General features: G+C 41.1%; 2 protein-coding genes across 8 annotated transcripts in view; one reads left to right on the top strand and one right to left on the bottom strand.

The window, feature by feature from the left end:
* LOC129854878 (uncharacterized) overlaps positions 1 to 4623 on the top strand; it is a 10576-nt gene extending 5953 nt beyond the window's left edge. For 2 of the 4 annotated variants that reach the window (XR_008759387.1, XM_055922008.1), the window contains 2 exons: positions 881 to 1037; positions 3737 to 4623. Coding sequence is in view for 1 of the 4 variants with exons in the window: in XM_055922008.1 (XP_055777983.1) it covers positions 881 to 1037; positions 3737 to 4023 (444 nt within the window). In the remaining 3 variants the exon portion in view is untranslated. Of the gene's footprint in view, positions 1 to 880; positions 1477 to 3736 lie in introns of those variants that run through there. The other 2 variants (XR_008759388.1, XR_008759386.1) reach the window with 1 other exon arrangement.
* kcnc1b (potassium voltage-gated channel, Shaw-related subfamily, member 1b) overlaps positions 4617 to 13393 on the bottom strand; it is a 68058-nt gene continuing 59281 nt past the window's right edge. For 2 of the 4 annotated variants that reach the window (XM_055922007.1, XM_055922006.1), the window contains one exon: positions 4617 to 8017. In XM_055922007.1, coding sequence (XP_055777982.1) covers positions 7884 to 8017 — 134 coding nt within the window. In that variant the 3' untranslated portion in view covers positions 4617 to 7883. Of the gene's footprint in view, positions 8018 to 9288; positions 12676 to 13393 lie in introns of those variants that run through there. The other 2 variants (XM_055922004.1, XM_055922003.1) reach the window with 1 other exon arrangement.

Here is a 13393-nt window from a genome sequence, read left to right on the forward strand (position 1 = left end):
TTTACCAAATGTGTAAGTCCCATTGCCTGGTGGCACCAGATCTGTTTGGTTGTCCTGGCAGCCAGATCTGTTTGGTTGTCCTGGCAGCCAGATCTGTTTGGTTGTCCTGGCAGCCAGATCTGTTTGGTTGTCCTGGCAGCCAGAACATAAACTTGTGTGCATGCTGGACAGCTGTTGACATTAACTATCTGAGAAACTAGTGTTGTATAACCAACTACCAACTAGTGTTGTATAACCAACTAGTGTTGTATAACCAACTACCAACTAGTGTTGTATAACCAACTACCAACTAGTGTTGTATAACCAACTAGTGTTGTATAACCAACTAGTGTTGTATAACCAACTACCAACTAGTGTTGTATAACCAACTAGTGTTGTATAACCAACTAGTGTTGTATAACCAACTACCAACTAGTGTCTGACCAGTCTCTGTTAGCTGCCAAAATATTTGGGAAATGTGTTTTGCTTTTTTAGTTGTTGATCTCTTAGCCTGGTCACACCAGATCAGTTTGAGCTGTCTTCTCTTAGCCTGGTCACACCAGATCAGTTTGTATTGTCTTCTCTTAGCCTGGTCACACCAGATCAGTTTGAGCTGTCTTCTCTTAGCCTGGTCACATCAGATCAGTTTGTGCTGTCTTCTCTTAGCCTGGTCACACCAGATCAGTTTGTGCTGTCTTCTCTTAGCCTGGTCACATCAGATCAGTTTGTGCTGTCTTCTCTTAGCCTGGTCACATCAGATCAGTTTGAGCTGTCTTCTCTTAGCCTGGTCACACCAGATCAGTTTGTGCTGTCTCGCCAACTCCTATGGTCTGGGACCAGGCAAGTAATCTCCTGTCTGTTGTCTGACTGACCAGTGTCTCCTCTCCTCTCTCCTCTTCAGGCATTCGCCTACTCTCCTGGGGGTGGAATGAACATGGAATGTGTCGGGATGGTTCTGAGGACAGAAGTCAGTCAACCACAGCCCTTCCTGCCCTCCGGGCCTCTTCTGTTTAGCTGCGGAGCTGGCCACTCAATGGCATTGTGTGCAATGACGAAAGGTGAAGAGAAGTCTACAGAGGACATGGAGATAGAACAAGCTACACTAGTTTGAAACTAGCACGTTTGAGCTAGCTTATCAGGACTCTACCTGGGTAATATGGCAGACCGCTTCTGCCACAGATTCAAACCCAATGTCCTTTCTATTGTTTTAGCTCTATGGCAGAGGAAAGCCAGCTGGGTCTGTGGCGTGAGAGTAATATGCATTGATAAGACATGAATCATGATAATTCAGTCTCTGAGAGTAATATGCATTGATAAGGCATGAATCATTATAATTCAGTCTCTGAGAGTAATATGCATTGATAAGGCATGAATCATTATAATTCAGTCTCTGAGAGTAATATGCATTGATAAGGCATGAATCATGATAATTCAGTCTCTGAGAGTAATATGCATTGATAAGACATGAATCATTATAATTCAGTCTCTGAGGGATGTAGCCTCTGTGAAAATATGGNACCAGGCAAGTAATCTCCTGTCTGTTGTCTGACTGACCAGTGTCTCCGTCTCCTCTCTCCTCTTCCAGGCATTCGCCTACTCTCCTGGGGGTGGATATGAACATGAATGTGTCGGGATGGTTCTGAGGACAGAAGTCAGTCAACCACAGCCCTTCCTGCCCTCCGGGCCTCTTCTGTTTAGCTGCGGAGCTGGCCACTCATGGCATTGTGTGCAATGACGAATGGTGGAAGAGAAGTCTACAGAGGACATGGAGATAGAACAAGCTACACTAGTTTGAAACTAGCACGTTTGAGCTAGCTTATCAGGACTCTACCTGGGTAATATGGCAGACCGCTTCTGCCACAGATTCAAACCCAATGTCCTTTCTATTGTTTTAGCTCTATGGCAGAGGAAAGCCAGCTGGGTCTGTGGCGTGAGAGTAATATGCATTGATAAGACATGAATCATGATAATTCAGTCTCTGAGAGTAATATGCATTGATAAGGCATGAATCATTATAATTCAGTCTCTGAGAGTAATATGCATTGATAAGGCATGAATCATTATAATTCAGTCTCTGAGAGTAATATGCATTGATAAGGCATGAATCATGATAATTCAGTCTCTGAGAGTAATATGCATTGATAAGACATGAATCATTATAATTCAGTCTCTGAGGGATGTAGCCTCTGTGAAAATATGGGAGGAGGAAATGGGAAATGATGTCTAGTATGTGGGTTGAAGCTGAGCAACATTAACAAAGCAGTAATAAAATAGTTTATTATGCACGTTTCGAATTTAGCATGGAGTAGGACTGCTGATTTAGGATCAGTTTAGCCTTTTAGGTCAGAATGAATAAGATTACATGGACTGGGGGGGGGGGGGGGGGGGGGGGGGGGGGGGGGGGGGGGGTGATCTGTTCCCAGATCAGCAGTCCTACTCTGAGACAATTGATACATACGGCCCCAGGTCTGTATTGACATGGTAAAACGTCCTAATATATATTGTTGTGGTGAGTTATCTATGGTCGGGGACAGAGGCCATCATTGTTTCCCACGCCAGGCCAGAGCAGCCCGTACCATTGATGTATATGATTTGGGGGGTTCGGGGAGATGGATGCACAAGACACATATGTCCCTCCCCTGACCCCCGTAATGTCAGATGAACAAGTCCATACATGATGCCTATGACCCCCCCCCCCCCCCCTCCACACACACACACACACACACACACACATACGTTGCCCCCTCCCATGTCTGTCTTTCTGATTGGTAGGATACATACTGTCCATGTTCCAATATGTATGTCCCAGCCCCCCCTCCCTCCCCCCCTGGTTCCCTCCCATGTCTGTCTTTCTGATTGGTAGGATACATACTGTCCATGTTCCAATATGTATGTCCCAGCCCCCCCCTCCCCCCCTGGTTCCCTCCCATGTCTGTCTTTCTGATTGGTAGGATACATACTGTCCATGTTCCAATATGTATGTCCCAGCCCCCCCCCCTCCCCCCCCCCCCTGGTTCCCTCCCATGTCTGTCTTTCTGATTGGTAGGATACATACTGTCCATGTTCCAATATGTATGTCCCAGCACCGCCCCCCCCCCCCCCCCCCCCCGGTTCCCTCCCATGTCTGTCTTTCTGATTGGTAGGATACATACTGTCCATGTTCCAATATGTATGTCCCAGCACCCCTCCCTCCCCCTGGTTCCCTCCCATGTCTGTCTTTCTGATTGGTAGGATACATACTGTCCATGTTCCAATATGTATGTCCCAGCACCCCTCCCTCCCCCTGGTTCCCTCCCATGTCTGTCTTTCTGATTGGTAGGATACATACTGTCCATGTTCCAATATGTATGTCCCAAGCCCCCCCCCCTACTCCTCCCCCCCCTGGTTCCCTCCCATGTCTGTCTTTCTGATTGGTAGGATACATACTGTCCATGTTCCAATATGTATGTCCCAGCCCCCCCTCCCCCCCTGGTTCCCTCCCATGTCTGTCTTTCTGATTGGTAGGATACACCAATCAGAAAATACAATGATGTATTTACACCCAGTGCTCCAGCGTTGTTTACTGTGCCCATGGAAGATGGAAGGAGACTGAAGTTGCCCCTATGTGCTGTCCTTTAACTCTTTCCGAGGTCTTGAAGAAAATACAAAACACACAAAACGATTTAACCAGTGATGGAATGCATGCCCTGTGCCACTGAGTAACTCATCACATTATACGCCAAGTTTTAACTTTTAATTGTGCCTCCCATTTCCACAGAGGAACCCTGGATCTCTGTCAGAGTGACCGTCGGGTTCTTGGTCACCTCCCTGGCCAAGGTCCTTCTCCCACGATTGCTCAGTTTGGCCTTGCGGCCAGCTCTAGGAAGAGTCTTTGTGGTTCCAAACATCTTCCATTTAAGAATGATGGAGGCCACTGTGTTCTTGGGGACCTTCAATGCTGCAGAAATGTTTTGGTACCCTTCCCCAGATCTGAGCCTTGACACAATCCTGTATCGGAGCTCAACGGACAAATCCTTCGACCTCATGGCTTGTTTTTTGCTCTGACATGCACTGTCAACTGTGGGACCTTATATAGACAGATGTGTGCCTTTCTAAATCATGTCCAATCAATTTAATTTACCACAGGTGGACTCCAATCAAGTTGTAGAAACATCTCAAGGATGATCAATGGAAACAGGATGCACCTGAGCTCAATTTAGAGTCTCATAGCAAAGGGTTTGAATACTTATGTAAATCAGTTGGATTTCTGTTTTTTATTTGTAATAAACTAGCAACATTTTATAAAAAACCTGTTTTCACTTTGTCATTATGGGGTATTGTGATGTCATTATGGGGTATTGTGATGTCATTATGGGGTATTGTGATGTCATTATGGGGTATTGTGTGTAGATTGATCAGGAAAACATTTATTTAATCTATTTTAGAATAAAGCTGTAGAGATCATACAGTTAGCAGAATATGCTACAATTTCATTGTGTAAGTTTATCTGTGCAAAGAAATTACGATTTGAGACTCATCGGGAGCCTAAAAACATTGATGTCACCGACATATGAAATTATCAACATCATCGACCAAATTGACATAAAAAGAAGATAGACAAAGAACCTTCTTCAAAAAAATAAATCAACACACTGAAAAATAATGATGTCTTTTTTTATTTCATTTTTTTCTCACTATTTATTGTACAAGTCTGACTCTGAACTGGTCAGAACTGGTCTGAACTGGTCAGAAAAAAATACACAGAAATCCGTAAACAACAAACCTGTTGAAACGATCACTGAAGGTCAACGAACACCTTGTTTGTTTTTAATTAAATAACTATACGCACATGTATGTTGTTCAAACCTAACACACACTGTTCCCGTGTCACAAAACACCATTAGTTGCCTGTTTGTTGTGTTAATGATTCTGTTATAAAGGATTACTGCTGGGTCGTATTCATTAGAGCGTGCAACGGAAAACGTCTCAAAACATTTTACAACGGAAACAAAAATGTGTTTTTTATCATTGGACAATGTGAAGTCCATCCACGTTTCACTCTGTTTACTTCCGTTTGCTGCCTAATGAACACGACCCTGTTGTTTGGTCCATGATGGACACCATAGTTTCCACCCATTGTGCTCAGTGAGTTCCATTGGCAGCCATTGGTCCAGCTGTGTTCTGTCAGGAAGTACATCGACATCTCAGTAAGCTGTCAATCAGTAGGCAGTGTGTTTGCAGTTGTTTTCATAAAAATGTTGGTCCCTTAATAACCACTGGATAACAATAACTACTGTATTTAATATTACAAAAGATGTAAATTGGTTGATAACACTTATCCTTAAAGCCTGCAGGTATAATGCATTATGACGTGGTTATAACAGCAATGTCTTATCATCTCATTGTGACCAAATAAGTCATTTAGAGTGGGTTGTACATATTACACATATAGAAACATAAGACATTATAAACCTTATAATTAGACATTATGAAAGTTCATATATGCTCATAAAGAAGTAATAAAGCATTTTCCCTGCAGACTGTAGGCGAAGTATTACCCATTTTATGCTTTTACAACCAAATGACTAGTCTTTTTTTTTTTTTATAACTTTTTGTATGTTATTCACCTTTGCATATCTATGCATGTTGGGGGTGTTATACTGCCTTGTCTGCCTGTTTTTTTTAGAATGTGACACTAACAGCGGAACAGGTTGCTTTCAGGTGTTCATCTATTATGACTGACCAATGACGTGACTGACAGCTGAATAACCACACTGACTGGTCATCGATGTTGGCCAAGACAAATCCCCCCCCCACGGATGATTCAGTAAAACAGAGGCACTTTTCCACTACGATGAGTGACAATATTCTGGCTATGATTTAAGGTTAGGTTGGTTCACCTATTAAGTGCCCTCAAATGCTAAAAGTTTTTTGTATTTTTTTATGTTTTTTTAAAGATGTGTGTTGCACATGATTGTCTGTTGAAAAGGTAGGGTTACTGTAAGCTAATTTGGTATTTTCATCCTACAGCCATGACATTGAATAAGATGTACTCAATGTTATTCAACTGCAATCTTATGTTGATACTTGATGTGCATAAATCTGTGTGGCATTTTCTATCAGGAAGTTAGCCCTGAAGGGGAATTTGCTTAACCAGCAGATCTGGTCGTTGTAATGCCTTGGCTTGGTGATCAACAGAAGAGGAATTCGCTGTGTGTTTTTATTAATGATGATATTGAACGTTAGTGTGTTTGGTCTCTTATGTGGATATACAGTATTTCATTTATTGTGTTTGGTCTCTTATCTGGACATGAAGTATTTAATTTATTGTGTTTGGTCTCTTATCTGGACATGAAGTATTTAATTTATTGTGTTTGATCTCTTACGTGGATATACAGTATTTCATATATTGTGTTTGATCTCTTACGTGGATATACAGTATTTCATATATTGTGTTTGGTCTCCTATGTGGTTATACAGTATTTCATATATTGTGTTTGGTCTCCTATGTGGTTATACAGTATTTCATATATTGTGTTTGGTCTCCTATGTGGATATGCAGTATTTCATATATTGTGTTTGGTCTCCTATGTGGTTATACAGTATTTCATATATTGTGTTTGGTCTCCTATGTGGATATGCAGTATTTAATATATTGTGTTTGGTCTCCTATGTGGTTATACAGTATTTCATTCATAACGTTGATATATTCAATTATAATGAAAGGAATGTTAAAGTTCACAGGCGCAACCAGTGCAAAAGGCTATTATTGTTGTTAATATTATCCTCATTATTATTATTGTTGTTATTATTATCCTCATTATTATTATTGTTGTTAATAATATTATTATTATCATTGTTGTTGTTAATAATATTATTATTATCATTATTGTTGTTATTAATATTATCCTCATTATTATTATTGTTATTGTTATTATTAATAGTATTAGTATTATCATTACTGTTATTATTCATATTATTATAATTATCATTATTGTTACTATTTATATTATTATTAGCATTATTCTTCTTCTTCTTCTTCTTATTATTATTGTTATTGTTATTTTTAATATTATTATCATTATTATTAATATTATTATTATCATTATTGTTAATAATATTATCCTCATTATCCTCATACGAAGACTTGATGATCATTTTTGGGGGAAGGGGGTGAAATAGAATCTCATTCTAGAATCTCATTCTAGTTCTATGGATAGAAGTAGAATCTCATTCTAGAATCTCATTCTGGCTCTATGGATAGAAATAGAATCTCATTCTAGAATCTCATTCTAGTTCTATGGATAGAAATAAAATCTCATTCTAGTTCTATGGATAGAAGTAGATTCTCATTCTAGAATCTCATTCTAGCTCTATGGATATAAATAGAATCTCATTCTAGTTCTATGGATAGAAATAGAATATCATTCTAGAATCTCATTCTAGTTCTATGGATAGAAGTAATCGAAGTAAACACGTTTTTTTTTTAAACAGAAGCAGCACACAAATATTTGATAATCACTGCCAAAAACATTTGACAGTACAAGCACAACTTCTGCACACAAAAGCATATATACAGGCACAAACACACCAAAAAATAGGCACATATCATTACAGCACATTACAGCACAGTTACCAGTCACAGATACTGAGCTACATAAGGCTTGAAAACAACAGTCCCTCTGTGCTATATCGATGCTGAGTTAGGACGTGTCTTAAAACCAAGTGGCACCCTATTCCCTATGTAGTGCACTGCTTTTGACCGAGGGCCTGCATACAGTAGGTGGGAATAACCCTGTTCAAAAGTAGTGCCCTACATAGGGAATGAGGTGCCATTTGGTTTGTGATGTACAGGTTGCCAGTGTAACACCCATTTGTTAAAAACTGCTAATTTTATACACACACCAAACAAGGCTACTGTATTATCAGATGGGGGGCTGGTGTTGCGGTGAGGGGCTCTTATTATGGGACAGACATATCGTGGTGGGAACACCATGGTTCATTACACAAACTGAGTCTGATGCTGCTGGTCTGCTCCGAGGCTGTCGCTGGGTGGTCTCTACAAACATATCAAAAACAAAACAACACAGACAATTATTACAACAAATGATGTCTTTGTGATGGAGATGGTTGACAGGTAGACTAGGATAACTCTACTAGAACAGTGTAGAGGGACAGGTAGACTAGGATATCTCTACTAAAACAGTGTAGAGGGACAGGTAGACTAGGATAACTCTACTAGAACAGTGTAGAGGGACAGGTAGACTAGGATATCTCTACTAAAACAGTGTAGAGGGACAGGTAGACTAGGATATCTCTACTAGAACAGTGTAGAGGACAGGTAGACTAGGATATCTCTACTAGAACAGTGTAGAGGACAGGTAGACTAGGATATCTCTACTAGAACAGTGTAGAGGACAGGTAGACTAGGATATCTCTACTAGAACAGTGTAGAGGGACAGGTAGACTAGGATATCTCTACTAGAATAGTGTAGAGGGACAGGTAGACTAGGATATCTCTACTAGAACAGTGTAGAGGACAGGTAGACTAGGATATCTCTACTAGAACAGTGTAGAGGGACAGGTAGACTAGGATATCTCTACTAGAACAGTGTAGAGGGACAGGTAGACTAGGATATCTCTACTAGAACAGTGTAGGGGACAGGTAGACTAGGATATCTCTACTAGAACAGTGTAGAGGACAGGTAGACTAGGATATCTCTACTAGAACAGTGTAGAGGGACAGGTAGACTAGGATATCTCTACTTGAACAGTGTAGAGGGACAGGTAGACTAGGATATCTCTACTAGAACAGTGTAGAGGACAGGTAGACTAGGATATCTCTACTAGAACAGTGTAGAGGACAGGTAGACTAGGATATCTCTACTAGAACAGTGTAGAGGGACAGGTAGACTAGGATATCTCTACTAGAACAGTGTATGGCAGCGGGTGGTGGAATGACGGTAAATAAAATGCGCTCTGCTTTTCATCATGGTAAAGGTGTCAGTTTAACCATGTATTTTTCCATGCTTAGAATCAAGGCAGAAGGCATCAGACAGAGATGTAGTGTTTGTTTCCAACGGTTGGATTCTTCAGAATGTTAATACTCATGCCCAGATCATGCTGTTGCTGTACAGAGGTTCACTCAGTAGTTGCCATGCTTTGTTTGGGACATTGTGTCATGCTCCCATAGTCCCAACTCATGGAAGCACTCTTTGACCCCGCACACAAGTACCGTAGGCTATACAACGGACTAGCTATATGCTAACGGAAAAAGTTACAAACATGAAGGCATGTTTTGTCTTTTAAATAAAAAAACAGAGTCTAAAACACTGTTGTATACAAAATTTATTTCATGCAATGATATTTTTTTTATTTATTTACATCTTGTATTTGAATACTTTTCTTTTGCATAATGTAAAATACATGCATGTTCCTTTCCCCCAACATCCCCCAAAATCCCATACTGTACTGTACTGTACTGGAACCTTATATAATTGCATTACGTACGAACATATAGTTCACCTGTATCTCTTTTGACATTTAATCTTCACAAGGGTTTTAACAGTTAACATCAAGCACCACCACAGCAGAGATATGATCAGACAAAAAGGAAATGGAAAACCTTGCCCAAATAAAGTAGGATATATATTTTATTAGGATTTAATGTGTCTGATAAATAAGTCAACTCAAGACTTGTTAAAGTGCTTTTCCTTTATGTTTTACTGCATAAGTATTGGGGCTGGAAAAAAAAAACATAAATTCCTACAGATACAGGTGTAAACGTTATATCATCATGTCTGCAGACTATGTATCATTATGTATTGTTAAACTGCAAACAGTTCGTATTATCTCACTAGTAAATCTTTTCATTTAACGTTTGGTATATTAAATGAAGTTTGGTATATTAAGTCAAGTGTTACTCTTTTGAAAGTAGGTTCCTATATAAAAATGATTTCCTAAAAAACCACATAGTAAGTAAACAATACATGAATTTGGGAAAGGCAAAACATGGCAGCTACATGAATTGTTCTGCTATGAGTCTCTTGCTATAGAATAAGCTGCTTCAGAATGTGCATAATAAAAGGGAGAAGAAGCTTTAGAAAGAAAGCAACATGTTTTTCTTACATGTGATACAGTTAGCTTCTCGTTGAACATAATCTCATGCAACACATGCAAATGAAACGAAAGTTTAGTTTCTGTTGACAAACGTATCATCATCACTAGTATTAGAAAAATTGTCACCATTTCCTCATTCTGGAATCATCATCATTCTAGATCTCTTCCTCATTCTAGAATCATCATCATTACAGATCTCTTCCTCATTCTGGAATCATCATCATTCTAGATCTCTTCCTCATTCTAGAATCATCATCATTCCAGATCTCTTCCTCATTCTGGAATCATCATCATTCTAGATCTCTTCCTCATTCTAGAATCATCATCATTCTAGATGTCTTCCTCATTCTAGAATCATCATCATTATTTTAGATCCCTACTCATTCCAGATTTGACATCTGTACTGCCACTCAGAGTTATAAAGTGTTTGTCTCATCATACACATCCTGTATTCAGAACGCCTTCACTTTGCAACAAGGAAATACTTAAATGGGAGATACTCAACAACTTGTATGCGTCCCAAATGGCACCCTATTCCCTATTAAAGTGCACAACATTTGACCAGGGCCCATAGGGTCTCTGGTCTAAAGTAGTGCACTGTGTAGGGAATAGGGTGCCAGTAGTGTACTACATAGGGAATAGGGTGCCAGTAGTGTACTATATAGGGAATAGGGTGCCAGTAGTGTACTATGTAGGGAATAGGGTGCCAGTAGTGTACTATGTAGGGAATAGGGTGCCAGTAGTGTACTATGTAGGGAATAGGGTGCCAGTAGTGTACTATGTAGGGAATAGGGTGCCAGTAGTGTACTATGTAGGGAATAGGGTGCCATTTGGGACACCAGAAAACAGCAGGCAGCTGTTTGCTCCCAATAAGTAAAACCACAGCTTCAGCATCATAAACATGTTAAAGCAGGGGTTAAATACATCTTATGAAATTGTCTTTGTTTCACAAGTTTTATTTTAAAAAAGCAGATGAGAAAGTTATTAATATAGAACGGAAAGTAAAAAGTATGAGAAATCAAAAACAACAGAGCAACAGGCAATGATAGAAAGGCAGAACAAATAGACAATCGGGGATAATATCCTGTAGAATCACATATCAGACTAGTATATCATCAATGCTTTACTGGAGCTGCATCTGAACTAGGCAATCCATGCAAAGAGGCCTGTGTGACAATGTACTGAACATGATGAGACTCTCAAGCTAAGACCTTGTCTTGGGAGCATTTGTACCATTATTTTAATTTGGAGACAAATTGGAGACGGGAAAAAAAGAAAAGAAAAAGGAAAGCAAAAAGGAACGCGGGAGTAAGGGCAAGAGTAAAACTAAAGAGAGGGGAGAGCAGTAGAAAGAGGGGAGAGCAGTAGAGAGAGGGGAGAGCAGTAGAGAGAGGGGAGAGCAGTAGAGAGAGGGGAGACCAGTAGAGAGAGGAGAGAGCAGTAGAGAGAGGGGAGAGCAGTAGAGAGAGGGGAGAGCAGTAGAGAGAGGGGAGAGCAGTAGAGAGAGGAGAGAGCAGTAGAGAGAGGGGAGAGCAGTAGAGAGAGGAGAGAGCAGTAGAGAGAGGGGAGAGCAGTAGAGAGAGGGGAGAGCAGTAGAGAGAGGGGAGAGCAGTAGAGAGAGGGGAGAGTAGTAGAGAGAGGAGAGAGCAGTAGAGAGAGGAGAGAGCAGTAGAGAGAGGGGAGAGCAGTAGAGAGAGGGGAGAGCAGTAGAGAGAGGAGAGAGCAGTAGAGAGAGGGGAGAGCAGTAGAGAGAGGAGAGAGCAGTAGAGAGAGGAGAGAGCAGTAGAGAGAGGAGAGAGCAGTAGAGAGAGAGGAGAGCAGTAGAGAGAGGAGAGAGCAGTAGAGAGAGCAGTAGAGAGAGGGGAGAGCAGTAGAGAGAGCAGTAGAGAGAGGGGAGAGCAGTAGAGAGAGGGGAGAGCAGTAGAGAGAGCAGTAGAGAGAGGATAGAACAGCAGAGAGGAGAGAGCAGTAGAGAGAGGAGAGAGCAGTAGAGAGAGGAGAGAGGGGAGAGCAGTAGAGAGAGGAGAGAGCAGTAGAGAGAGGAGAGAGCAGTAGAGAGAGGCGAGAGGGGAGAGCAGTAGAGAGAGGAGAGAGCAGTAGAGAGAGGAGAGAGCAGTAGAGAGAGGAGAGAGCAGTAGAGAGAGCAGTAGAGAGAGGAGAGAGCAGTAGAGAGAGGACAGGTCATATAGTGATATGATGTGTCCAGAAACAACCCCTAGAAATCTGAGAGGATTGGAGAGGTGTAACTAAGCAATAATATATGGTGACAACTCCACCTTGCCCTATGATAGGCTAGGTGGCGCTATCACCATATTGCCTACACCTATCCAATCCTCTCAGATCTCCACAAGTGTCTAGCGGGTAGGCCGGGGCTACCGTTAGGGGGTGATTCCGGACAGGGCCAAAGTGTCCTGGTGAACCATGCTAGAGTTCAGAGAATGGATGGGATGGGGGAGTGAGAGTGCTGGATGAGACAGGATGGACTGCAGGGTAGGGCGGAAACGCAGGAGGACGACACCCCAGAGGCGTCATGGCCGCCCAGGCCACTCACGCTCATGCCAGACATGCTGTTTAGGGCGCTCCAAGGCTTGTCATAACCTTCAGTTGGAAAACAGAGAGTGTTTTGAGTACAGTACAGTGCAGAGTGTTTTGAGTACAATGCACTGAAAGTTGAGTACAGTACACTGAAAGTTGAGTACAGTACACTGAAAGTTGAGTACAGTACACTGAAAGTTGAGTACATGGCACTGAAAGTTTTGAGTACAGTACATTGCAGTGTTTTCAGTACAATGCAGTGTTTTCAGTACAGTACAATGCAGTGTTTTGAGTACAGTACACTGAAAGTTGAGTACAGTACAATGCAGTGTTTTGAGTACAATATATTGCAGTGTTTTGAGTGAAGTACACTGAAAGTTGAGTACAGTGGACTGAATGTTTTCACTACTGTACATTGCAGTGTTTTCACTACAGTACAAGCCAAAACGTTTCTGAGAATGTGTCTTAATTTCTTTGTATTTCTTACAACCAGTTAATTTCTTGTTTTAGATTTTCTCCAAACACAAAAGTCAACAGATTTCAGTTAGTCAGTGAGGTCAACGACAGCAATATCGTCCATGCATTGCATGCATGCACATGGGGGTACTGGAATGGTTTAGAAGAGCAGGACATGTTGACAGACACCTACACCACCTGAGTGGGGAATAATATGTTGGCAGCTACAATATATTGGAGAATATGTTGGCAGCTACAATATATTGGAGAATATTTTGGCAGCTACAATATATTGGAGAATATCTTGGCAGCTACAATATATTGG

The sequence above is a fragment of the Salvelinus fontinalis genome, chromosome 5 (assembly GCF_029448725.1).
Source record: "Salvelinus fontinalis isolate EN_2023a chromosome 5, ASM2944872v1, whole genome shotgun sequence".
NCBI classification, from domain to species: Eukaryota; Metazoa; Chordata; class Actinopteri; order Salmoniformes; family Salmonidae; genus Salvelinus; species Salvelinus fontinalis.